Source organism: Drosophila kikkawai, chromosome 3R (genome assembly GCF_030179895.1).
Source record: "Drosophila kikkawai strain 14028-0561.14 chromosome 3R, DkikHiC1v2, whole genome shotgun sequence".
Taxonomy (NCBI): Eukaryota; Metazoa; Arthropoda; class Insecta; order Diptera; family Drosophilidae; genus Drosophila; species Drosophila kikkawai.
The window spans coordinates 29,881,760-29,894,183 of NC_091731.1; the positions used below are offsets into that span (position 1 = coordinate 29,881,760).

General features: G+C 44.6%; 1 protein-coding gene across 2 annotated transcripts; it reads left to right on the forward strand.

Annotated features, from left to right (window-relative positions):
• Positions 1-465: 465 nt before the first annotated feature.
• srl (spargel) lies at positions 466-7,997 on the forward strand. 2 transcript variants are annotated; one of them, XM_070286568.1, is made up of 8 exons: positions 466-815; positions 3,437-3,566; positions 3,632-3,737; positions 3,806-4,594; positions 4,660-6,479; positions 6,547-6,692; positions 6,759-6,975; positions 7,057-7,997. In XM_070286568.1, exons 2-7 carry the CDS (start codon positions 3,469-3,471, stop codon positions 6,956-6,958), a joined length of 3,159 nt encoding a protein of 1,052 aa, XP_070142669.1. In that variant the 5' UTR covers positions 466-815; positions 3,437-3,468; the 3' UTR covers positions 6,959-6,975; positions 7,057-7,997. The 2 variants fall into 2 exon arrangements, with proteins under 2 accessions (XP_070142669.1, XP_017026809.1); XM_017171320.2 differs by having other exon boundaries at positions 467-815; positions 6,759-7,997.
• Positions 7,998-12,424: the final 4,427 nt, after the last annotated feature.

Here is a 12,424-nt window from a genome sequence, read left to right on the forward strand (position 1 = left end):
ATTAAAATTGAAATAAATGCATTTTTGGCTAAGTTATGTTGATATTACCTTTATCTTCATCAATTTTGCAATAATCAATGTAAAACTTTAAAACACTATTTTTAAAATAATAAAAAATAAAAACAAAAATATTAAAACCCTATCGATATTGATATCGATGTATGTGCAGCTCTTATAACCACCGCGATCTCTTCTCTATTGCGAAAGTGCTGCAAACTTAGCTTTTTTTTGGCAGATTCGGGATAAAAACTAAACGTTGTATAAACTAACAAATATTTGCATAAAAAAAGCTTAAAACTAACCGGCTAGTCAAGTAAAATATACACAAAAGTTGGACAATAATACAATTAAGGTTTTTTCCACTAAAAATAACGGCTTTACTCTAGCTAACGGCTCTACTTAGCTATTCATTAAGAAATCTCACTTTTTTCGGCTATTCGGGTTGGCCTGCACTGGCGACCGATAGTTGGCAGCACTGTGCCGCGAAACGAGTCCACGTGAACATATTTTGGGCAGTGAATCACAAACTTATGAGATAAACTGACCCAGGAGTTCTGTGGAGTGGCTTTGGCCAATAATAATTCGGGAGTGATTCGATTGTGATTGAAGGCTGCCGGTGGTATTGGCCGTTTTAAGTGAATTTGGAGAACTGTGCTTGTGTGGGTGCTGCGGACGCGGCGCTCAACATGTGAGGTTAAAGCAGACAGACAAACAGACGGCGGCAACGAATCCGAAGACAATTTAAACGGTCGTCTCGTGCCGAGATCAAACAGCCGCCGGGATCCGGTGCTGTGCACCACCTGCGCTTCCTAAAGGTAATATATGGCGAGGGAATCCCGCTGCCATCGTAAATCCACAAGGGGACCGATGGGTGCTCCCGTGGGCAGTGCAATGTGAATTCGCAAGAAAGCGGGTCTGGCTGAGGCCTACTAGTATTTCGTCTGCATCTGCCAGGTGGATTTCTGTGAACAGGGCTTTCCAAACAAAATGTACAAGGTGTCTCGAGCGCATGGGGCTGATATGTGATAGTGGAGATCAACGGAGGTGTTCGATTCAATTGTTGTTAAGCTCAAAAAAGCACATGGCGTGGCGGCGGCATTTACTCACACACACCCTCCTCGTGCGCGCACACATACACGTGGTTGGAGTTCAACACATGTGCGGCGCGTTCGCGTTCTCTTCTTCTGCCAGCAGTCGGTGTGTGTGCGCATGTTTGTTATTGTTGTCGGCAAGTGTTTTTTTTTTGTCTCAATATAATTTAAAATTCTGGATATAATTTTATACTGGCTAGGAACGACTACAGTATGTTTCAGATCAGTTTGTGCTTTCGTGGTGATAAATGTGGGAAAGGGGAGGCGAGTGGGGGGAACTGCATGTTGCTTTCTCCTCTTAACGTGCCACGCAGTGTGGCCACTTCAAGCCATTTAATATTTTATTTTGTTTATTCATTTTAACAGGGAACAATTTTTGAAGAATATGTCTTTCTTTTAAATACATTTTTCATACAAAGCATGTTTTAACTTCCTACTAAATGTAAATGTAAAATGCTGAGTTTGTAAAATGTTACAGCTGCTTAATTTGCATAATAATAGGGTTAACGGCATGATCAGCGCTTTTAAAGCTATGATTTCTGGCTTTTGATTGTTTGTTCGGATTAAAAAAAAAGCATTTACTCTAGAAATATTTTAATAACGTCGAAAATGCATTTGAATTTATTAGTTGGCTTTCTATTCCATATCAATATACATTATTATATTGCAAAAAAATATATAATAATAACCAAGAGGCTACACAAATTTGAAGTTTTAAAATTAATGTTTTTTATCTGCTTGTGCCGATACTGTGGCAACACTGGTGCCACGATGTTTGTCAAACATGCGCTGCAAAGCCAGCGTTGCCGAACATGATGCAAAGTTTGGCGCAAAATTCAAACTGTGATAACGACATTGAACTGAACTCTTTTATTTAATGTTAACATTACGAAATCTATTTGGTTTTAATTGGGCACTTCCTCAGCTTTCTTTGGCGCGGAACGCGTCGTGGTTCTAGGAGGTCGTACTTGTCACGCACCATTCCTAAAATTGGGTCGCGGTTCTGCACGAGTTCTGTCATTTGCTGCTCCACAATGTCAGCTATAGCGTTCGGTAGCTCGACAAACGACTCCACGAAAATGTTCTTGGCGGCCAGATTCTTCACTTGCTGTGCTAACTGACTGTTGGTGCCAGTCAACATAAAGTAGCCAGAGTTTCCGAAAAATTTTGGAGGCACCGGTCCTGAATCGCCGACCATCTCGTTCGGATCCTTAAATAGTTGATATAATTCCGCCTTTTGGGTGGTGCTTGATGAACCTGTATTGTATTGTTCTTCGTTTTTATCGAAAGTATTTTCCAGCTCCCTGGCTTTACGGTTTCCTTCTGGGGTTCCACGCTGATAAGCTGCTTTCTTCTTCAGGAGCTTATCACTGGATGTGATAGTCTTATCCTCAGCTTTCTCCTTCAACGACGTAAACGAAGCCCGGTTAACATTACAAGACTGCTTTTTCAAGATTGTGCCACCCTGTGCTCCTGTTCCCTCGCTAGGAGGAAATATCTCATTCAGATCCTTCAAAATTTGATCTAATTCCGCCTTATCGACGATGTTTGATGAATGCGTATTGTATTGTTCTATTGCTGAAGCATTGCAAGTTTCTTCTGGTGTTCCACGTTGATGGTCTGCTTTCTCCTTTACCAACATATCACTGGATGTGATAGTTTCATCCATCTTTTTTGACTGATTGCATTGATTGGCAGACCGTTTTTCGCAGTCAAATTTCGAGGTCAAGTCACCTTTTGCTATTTCTTCATCGCTAGAAGGAAATATTTCCTCCAGATCTTTCCATATGTGATCCAACAACTCGTCCTCATCCATGGTGTCTATTGAATCCGAGGAAGAGTATTGTTCTTCGTCTTTATCCAAAGCATTTCCTAGCTCCCAGGCATCGCGAGTTCCTTTTGGGAGTTTACCACGTTGATGGGTTGCTTTCGTCTTTTCCGATTCACTTGATGTAACGGTTACCTCCTCCACTTCCTTCGACGGCGACACAAGCGAAAGCCGGTTGATTTGCTTGGCCAGGTTCTCGTCTATAATGACCTCGCTCTCTAGATTAGCGGACTGCTTTCCCGGATGGCTTGTCTGCTGTTTCGCTGCATTCTTCCTAAGGGTATCCGCTTTGCCCTGACGTCTTGTTTTTACGTTCCTGGGCATTATTTATTGTCCTTATTTTTTTTTTTTTTACCAATCGATGTAACCCGAATGAATTTTGGCTTCAGATTGAAATTAGACAGCAGTTGACATTAGATTGCCGTTGACAGATATTTGACAGCTTTTATTTAAAATAGAAAGCAATGCAGCCTTGATCTCTGTTGAGTTCTTCAAATTAATCCTTGCATATTTCCAGTTAATGCGAAACACTTATATATTTGGAGCGTAATGGACTCTCGAATGCTGAACGTATTCCAGGAAGATCCCTTCGAGGGAAACTTTGCTAAATATGAAACTGATGCTGACTTTTGGTCACCCAATGATGAGTAAGTGTAGTCTGTCCTTGACCGTGAGGAAGCAGAAACTTATGCCATCCTGCAATCTCCCCCAGTCTTGAGCTGACAGACACGCTCAATGGCATACTACCCATCGCGCCCACAGATGAATCTCTGCTCACGCCCAGCCGGGAGGAGGATCTGCAAAACAGAGAGAACCTGGTAGGTTTGGCTCAAGAGGCGTTCATGTGGTCGGTCTTAGGTTCTATAAGTATCGAATTTTTGAATAGCTGATCTACAGTGACTTTGTGGAGCAGCAGCTAGACGGCGAGGATGCCCATCTGCTTAATGCCAAGGTTTACAGTGAGGTGGAGGCGGTCTACGATCAGCAGCGCCAGATTAGCGCCCTCGTGGACTACGACCGAGATGAGGACACCCACGATGAGGATGACGTGCAGAGCCAGTGCAGTAACTCCACATTTCGCACACGCACGGACAGTTCCTCCATTGGTGACTACGAGTCGCATTCCAGCGACTACGAGGACGAGTACGATGATATTGTCGACGGAGACATAAACAGTGGCACAGTCCCCAGCATTAGTGAACGAAAGATTCGCACCCTGAGTACCAATACCATTACCTCGGAGTTCGGTCTTAATATTGATGTAAATAACTTTGACTTGGCTGATTTTATCACCAAAGATGACTTTGCCGAGAACCTCAATGCTTGCCGCATACAAGAGGCGATAAAAACGCAAGCACCAGTGGAACAGGTTACTAAAACAGTGGGAGCCACTGCTCCTGCTCCTGCTCCTGCTACCACTCCAGGTCCTGTTCGTCCCCCGAAAGAGGTGATTTCAAGGCCCGCAGCAATTCCCTTCAAGGCTATGAACTCTGATGATGATGATGACTCTGATTCGATCATTGATGTCGAAACTGTGGATGTCATCGATGTGGACGAGACCTTGTGGGTAGCTGGCCAGGTCACCGATGATTTGTGCTTTGTGGACAACGTGAAGGCCGATCCTTCCTGGTGTCCCAAGACCAACAAGAAGCCGTCCGTGCCACCCGTCAAGGAGGTAAGTTCTAACATCAACTATAAGATAACATAACAGAATGAACTATAGCCCTTGAATCCACACAGCATAAATTAGCACCGCAGCAGGCAGAAGTCCCGGTTGTAGTTGCGAGTAAGCCGAGGACACCAGCAAACATATGTCTGGTGCCCAACAAGAAGCAATGCGACTTTCTCAAACGAAAGGTTGGCTCCTCCGTAACGAGCAAATCCAGCAAGTTGGCAGCAAAAAAAGCGCAGGATGCTATAAAAAATGTTGGCCACAAACAGCCTGCAGCAAACCAAGTTCAAGGCAAAGGACTGGGCTCGGGTGGCAAGAACTTGTCGCTGCTGAAGCAGGAAAGGGAAGCCGCTGGTGCAGTAGAAGCGTCTGTGCCACCTTCACCCACAATTACGCCATTGCAAACGCCGACACCCACGCCGGCTACAGCGACTGCCACAAAGCGAAAACTTAATCTGGAGGAGTACAAACAGCGCCGTTGTGGCGGCAGTGTGGCCGTCTCCAAAGCAAAACCCACTCCTGCCAAGCAGCCAAAGCTGGAAGCCCCTTCACCCTCACCTATTCCTGCTGTAAAACAAACGCCATCGCCCCAGAAGGCAGTTATAGCCAATATAGTTAACAGCCTGAAGTGTCCCAGCAAAGAGGCAAATGCCGTGCCCATGGATCCCATTACCGTGGCCAAGAACAAGGTGTTGCGGATGCTGGAGATGAAGCGCGCTCAGCAACTCAAGATCATCGATTCACGCGTGTCGGCGAAGGTGCCGCGCGTAACCAAGCTGCCGCCACTCAAGGATATTGTCAAGGATACCTACTGCATGGAAGTGGATCCAGAGCCGACTCCAGCTCAGCCGAGCAACAAACTTCACCCAGACTACGAGGAGATCATCATAGTTTCTGTAAGCTGCAACACAGACATAACGATACCGCCGAATCAACTGAGCAAGGCCTCTCCGCGCTCGCTTCTGAAGTCATCCGTCCTGCTGTACAATATATCCAACGGACAGGACGCTAACAAGAACATGAGCAACTCCCTCATAGCTAGTATACAAAGCGAGGTGGTTAGACAAACCAGCTGCACGGCTCTCGCCTCCCTGACGCAAAATACTGTGTCGGCGCAGGGGGCTTCGACTGATAAAAATGTTCAGCATGGCGAGGACATGGTCATTATGCACCTACCCAAGGATAGGGCACGCAAGACCCTGGTGAGCATGGCCACTCAAACTGATCTGCAGCCCGAGTTCCCCCTCTTGGCGCTCCCAACCGTGAGAAAGTCTCGTGAGCGGACGCGACGGAATTATCGGAAGCGACGGTGCCATAGATCGGCTTCAGGCTCAAACGGATCGAGTTCCTCCAGTTCCTGCAGCAGCTTCGCGAGCTCCCGCTCGCGATCCAATTCCATTGAGCAGCTGCGCAACCTGGAGGCAGCCGCCAATTGTGGCGGAAGCAGTATTGGCAACGGCGGCGGTTACTCCTCGCGTAGCACACACCGCCACCGTAGCTCGGTGAGCTCATCATCGTACTCAGAGGCAGGGAAGTACGAGCGCCGGCAACGTCGTACCAGTTACAACAAGCGGCGGTCCAAAAACCAAAAACGAAGCTCCTTCTCCTCCTCCGGGTCTGCATCCGAGAACAGCGATCGCGATCGCAGCCGTAGCCCGCATCGCAGAGCCCAGCGCTCACGCTCTCGCTCCAGATCCGACACACGCTGCCAAAACAACAACAATAGGCGCGGATTCACGGACCGCAACGTATCACAGCCGGCTGTGGAAGAGCGCCGCATCGTCTACGTGGGTCGTATTGAGCAGGAGACAACCAAGGAGCTGCTGCGCCGCAAATTTCTGCCGTACGGCAGCATCAAGCAGATAACGATACACTACAAAGAGAATGGGTAAGCAGCTTCAAAGCTTATCAAATGTGTAATCCAAACTTACAGTTGGCGATTGTTTCATTTCCAGAATGAAGTACGGCTTTGTGACGTACGAGAGAGCGCAGGACGCATTTACGGCCATAGACACGAGTCCCAGGGACCCGCAAATCAACATGTATGATATTAGCTTCGGCGGCAGGCGTGCCTTCTGCCGGGCTTCCTACGCTGACTTGGGTGAGTTGATAGAAGGCGTAACATTTGTTTTATTCTTCTAACTTCACCTATTGTCATCCCTTCCAGATAACGCTGGTATCAACAACTACCACACGTATGTGTTTCCCCAGGAGACCCCAGCTCCGAAGGTGCAGGAGGAGGATTCCTTCGAAGCGTTGTTAAGGAAAGTGAAGGCTAAGCTTAATGCTGGCAAGCCTACACCCTCAGAGGCGGCACCTGTTGCTTCGGAGGCACAGCCTGTACCTCAGAATCAGGAACAGAAATGACATATTGGCAGAAAAAGGTTAACATTCGCATTTTTGCATATATCTATAATCTGAGAATGTGTCCTCTTTAACCTGCTTGTATCTATCTGCATAAATAGTAGACCAATCCCCGAAGTTTCTAGCTGTCCCACTGAAAAGCCTGATTATGATAACTCATCATATTAACTAGTTGACAGCGACAGCAATTTACACACTAGGATAAATTTAATGACCGATAATGAAAAGAAAACAAAAACAAAACGGAAACAACAAGAAATTGAAACGAAAATGGAATTGTGATAACAGCGTAATGCAAACAAAGTCATTTATTGCATGTAAGTTAGCAGAAGATCCATAGAAATAGTTAAACCAATCCGATTCGAGCTTCTTAACAATCTATCAAACCACCAAACCAATGGAACTGAATACAGAAACATCCACCCATCCCACTATAATAGCAGTAACAACAATGAAACAGGTAACAAGGACGGACAGGCCGTATATCTTACAAAAACAAAGAAAACACAAATAAAATATTTGATAGAGAGCAAAGAACGCGCATGCAGCATGTGTCGGCCACGAATTAAACTGTTGATAACTAAACTTTGATATTAGTTTGTAAAGAGAATATTTTGTACGTACGTTTAATTTAATCATTGATTAGCAACCAACCAACCAACCATCAACCACAAAAGCTGCACTTAAGCTAGCCTCTAACTACATATGTTTAGAATCCGGCAACACAGACTGATAGACAGATCAGTTGAGTTTCTTTCGTTTTTTCTAATAGAAATTTTTTAAATTTGTTCAAGTCAATGTACTTGAACAGACTCTGCTTAAAGCCCGTTATTAATTTAGGAACTCTACGCTTTCGTTAGCTACAATTAAACAACAAATGAGTTTAAACTATGCCGAAGAACACTATGAAAGACGCAACTATTTGTAACCTAGGCGCAAAGAAAACGTATTTTAAGTATAAAACACAAATTGTTCTTTAAGTTTTTTGTACTATTCTCGTTTTGATAATTTAATAAATTCTTGCTAGTTTCAGGAAAATGAATCTACCGTCTTTTTTCTTTATTCATTAGTTTTTTTTCCCCCTTTGAATTATTATTTATGCATATGCAAATTTCGGGAACTGCTATACATGCATTAAATAGGTTCGAAATATTTGTTTCCACTAGGGGTCAAGGCTTGTTCGCTATTTTGTTGCAAATAATTTCACTGCAGAAGCAATCAACTAAAAAGTTTCCTCGTTTGGATGAAAACTATATATGTACGCTGCATCTATTGCTGCATTTAGTGGTGCCCGTAACAATGACAGCAGGGACTGCTGTTCCAGGAAGCCAAAAAGACCGCAACAATGGTTGGGGATTGGATCAAGCCAGTCGCCTAACAGGTTGGTCATGTGATTGATTCAGATTGCTCGTCCTTTGGGGCCACGGACAGAGGGTGCCTTTGTCAGCGCTTTGTCGTGGTTATGCGAATGAAAGGGCGATTGCCCTGACGATGAGGTCTTTAGTGGCCACAGCAGACAAATAACGAGAGTTAATGGTGATGGCGGCGTCATTACACAACTCTGCTCAAGTAAAGTCGCTCGTTTTGGGATAATTAAATGGGGTGTGTCTGTTTTCGCAGAGCCCTAGTTAATCGCTGACTTTTCGGTCAGTCTAATTGGCAGCAGGCTACATCAATACATTCCTCGATGTCTATCAGCAACACGTGGAGCGCTTAGTTTCTCCCAATTATTGTGTGTAATTTACAAACTTTTCCAAAGCAACACTATTTCTGTTGGCAAAATGGTATGGCAATTAATTACATTGTGTTTACTGTAAAGCATATGCTGTTATTGTTGAGCTGGTAAACAGGGAAACAGGCAACTAAAACACGTACCCGCCCCGTGGGACGCAGGACGTGGGACTTGAGAGGCCCGCTATAAAGGCAGATGGAGAAGAACTATGTCGACACAATGCGATTGTGGCAGCTTTTGTCTGTGAAAAGGAAAAACAGTAAACTGAATTTCAAGGAGCTGTGCTGTGAGCTCCCCCTCTGCCTGTCGGTCTGTGTGTCTGTCCGTCGATGCCATCTTATGGATGAAAAGTGTCACTTGCAAACGCTTTCAAGCTACGTAAACAACAAGCGGCATATCAAAAACAGTCGACATTTGAGTTTTTATGCTGGGTAGTGAAAGGACTAAGCAAATAATTGACGGTTTTAGATTAGTTGTAAGTGTAGTGGAGTTGGGGATCCATTTTGTGTTATTCTTATTATTGTTATTACTCAGAACTTTCCTAGTTCGTTAGTCGCTATTATGGAAACAACTAGTTTACAGTGAAAAGTTCAGAGAATCCTCAAATTTTAATGATAATCAGTTGAAGTAAAACTTGCGTGCAACTTTCAGTCTCTTAAAGGTATCCCCACCTTGTTATTGGATAATTATCTACCCAGAAGTCGACTCGAGCTTGCATTTTGCCTCTAATGAAGCCCCCTGAAAATAATTCTATTGTATTTTATTTGAAATTCCCGCTGCCAGGTTGCCAGTGGGGAATGACCAGCACAAGTAGTGCAGTTGACACCTCCTCCTTGTCCTGGGAATTGGTAAAAGAATTCGCGTAATATTGAGAGCTTGTCTAGCGACAGTAACACTTGAAGTGCTTGCCCTCCACTTCGACTCCTCAGCACCTGCGCCTGCGCCAGCTCCATCATCTTTTTGGCCCAATCGTTTGGCCAAACTGTGTTGTGGTTTTAGTTCGGCTTTGGGCACTCAACAGTGCGGCGGTTTTTACTCGTAAGGCGTTCCTGTTCGGGCTGCGATACAACTCTGGAGTGCGAAGTCCCAGCAGTGAGAATCGGTCGGCGCCTGTCGTCGGAGCAGTGCGAATAAATATCACTTATGAACACAAGCAAAGATCCTGGAGCGAGCTAATGTGTCGCCTCGCATGCTGAATTGACTTAAATAACCCGGCACGGCATCCACCTCCTTGGACAGCAGGACAGAATTCAGCATCCAAGGTAGGCAATGCGTCCTTAGGCAAAGTACTTTAATTGAATACCCTCATTCGACGCCACGTCACAACACATAGTATTAGTGATTTATGGGCAATGACTCCAGTCCAAAACGCAGAGCATTAATCAGGCCGCACACACTAAAATAACGTGGACGCCGCCGAAAAGGGGCCTCAGTTCCAGGCCATGCCTTTGTGTGCGCTCTGATAAATGCCGGGCATTAGTTAAAACTTGAACAAAATGTGGTACGTTTTCGGACCAGAGATGCTTCTCGGTATTCATGGCTTTGGGCCTTCAAGGCGACGATTTCGGGCCCACGAGGACCAGAAATGAGAATGGAAAACTCATTTCCCGTCGTCGCCAAAGCAACGCAAATTGAATATGGTTCGTTTGGGCTGCGATTTTGCGTTTGCTTAGCCCTAAACAGGATATTGTTTTTAGGACGTTGCCGCCTCCCAGCAAAAGGGAAATTAGCATTTTAGTCGGATTTATTCGGCGGTTAAGGAGCGGTCTTGCCACGTCCGCCCAGTCGTTTGATGTCCGTCCATGCAGGCGCCCCCGCGCCGCCGCCGTCCGCCTGGCTCCACTTGCGTCTGACAGGTTAATTAGGCCCTCGGAGCAGTTATGGAACCGATGCAGCCCTCGAAAACGCCACAAAACTGCCCCAGCCTGGGCGATTCGTGAATCCCAGTCCCGCACGTGACCAACGGAGGTGAACGTGCTCCAGGACCTAACCGGGCAATCGGCCATCTGTCCCGAACGAATGAGAAACGTTTTGTGACAAATATTTATATTGAATTTGATTGGTTTTTGTTTCGGTTCGATTTGTTGATAGCACACGCTCCGAATTTGTCCAGTAACTCCCCGTGGCATTAAACGAGGGGGGCTTTGGATGAAATCCAAACACAATGGCCACAGCCACAAAAAAATGCAGGGCATGCATAAATCAACCGGTATTCCGTTCCCCCCAAACTGTGACTAGTTCAACCCATATAAGTAGGCTATTAAATATTTTAGCTGGAAAACCTTTTACGAAAATGCGAATTAAAAAAAAACATGTTTCTTGAACCGGTGAATTCTGCAGGATATAACCATAACAAATTTGGAGTATTCTGACTGCCCTATTATTTATGACAACTAAAGGATTTCTGCTACTACGGCTTTAGCTTTCCCCGAATAAATTATCCAACTGATTAACTGCTTTAAAGGATAATTTCCTGTTGTTGTCAGAGAGAGGTTCGTGTTGCTTTCCAACCAGGATGGAAAATGCTGTGGTTGCCACTGTTGAACAAACTCCTGCACATATACTCTTGGCCAGCCACTAATTAGCATACAGCGGACAACACGGCAGTGACGGAATATGTGGGTGTTATTAAAGCCAATCCAACACATGCTGAGATAAGCCCGTGGCAACAGCGTATCCCTGCATCAAACAACTCATTAGGTTATGCAAAGAAGTCAATCAATTAAACTGATTGCCCCATTGCAGTGCCGGAAATAGGCAAATTAATGAAGTGATTGCGGGGGCCTCTATTCCTCCCTCAACACATTCAGACTTGCTAATGTAAATCACATATAGGAGAATTTACAATTTTCATTTCCAGCTAAATGTATCGTAATGTATCAGATTAAGAGTCTAACAAAATTAAACAAAATAATTGCGTTGAAATGTACTCACCTAAATGAGTTTTCAACTAGTTGTTTAGGTAAGGCTTCTCAACAAAAATGTTAATGGATTATCTCACTTCATTATGCAGCTGTTAGAAAAGCTTGTTTAATTAGCTTTAACCTCTGAATCAAATTAAATTGTTTTCGATGATGATTCGCCAACGAAGCTGGAGCATATTGACATAAGGACACTCGCTTACAATCTCACAATGTATACAGAACCACTTAGTTACCTGAAGCTGTGTATTTGGAGCCCTGACAACACATTAAAGGTGTCCCTGATGATTGACTTTCATGTCTAGGAACCTTTCCGGAATCCTCGAATTCGGGCACACACACATACACGCGTGTGAGGGGTCTTAGTGCGTTGGAAAGCATTCCGAACCACTTGAACTTGTGTCCTGGCGGCCCTGCAGCCTCTGCTCCACATTCCCGACGAATTGTAAATCTCATTTTCAGTCTGTTTGCCTTTTGCCTCCGACTTAAGCTAAGGCTTTGAGCTCTTGACTGCTGGCTTCCAAACACTTGCTTGCCCAAGTCGCAAGCCAAGGGAAAGGGCATGTTTACCCTTCCCGAGTGCCATCTCGTGCGCAACTTTATTTTTAAAACTCGCCCAAGTCCTGGGTATACACTAGCAGTCAAAATATAAAATACTACGTTATTGAAATATCTTCTTCGGAGAAATATGGATGTATTTATTGATTAAAATCAGTCTCTAACTGACTTGTTTTAAAAACATTTGTATTAGCTGAATGTAAAGTTTATGGAGTCAGCTTCAGACAAGTTTGATGTTTCTTTGTATTGTTATTTCTC

What these genes read in the sequence shown, in the direction of transcription:
- srl (XM_070286568.1), top strand. Translation starts at nt 3,469, where the DNA reads ATGGACTCTCGAATGCTGAACGTATTCCAGGAAGATCCCTTCGAGGGA. An exon ending in TGCAAAACAGAGAGAACCTG is followed by an intron (nt 3,738 to 3,805) that starts GTAGGTTTGGCT and finishes ATTTTTGAATAG; the next exon opens with CTGATCTACAGTGACTTTGT. An exon ending in GGCTTCCTACGCTGACTTGG is followed by an intron (nt 6,693 to 6,758) that starts GTGAGTTGATAG and finishes CATCCCTTCCAG; the next exon opens with ATAACGCTGGTATCAACAAC.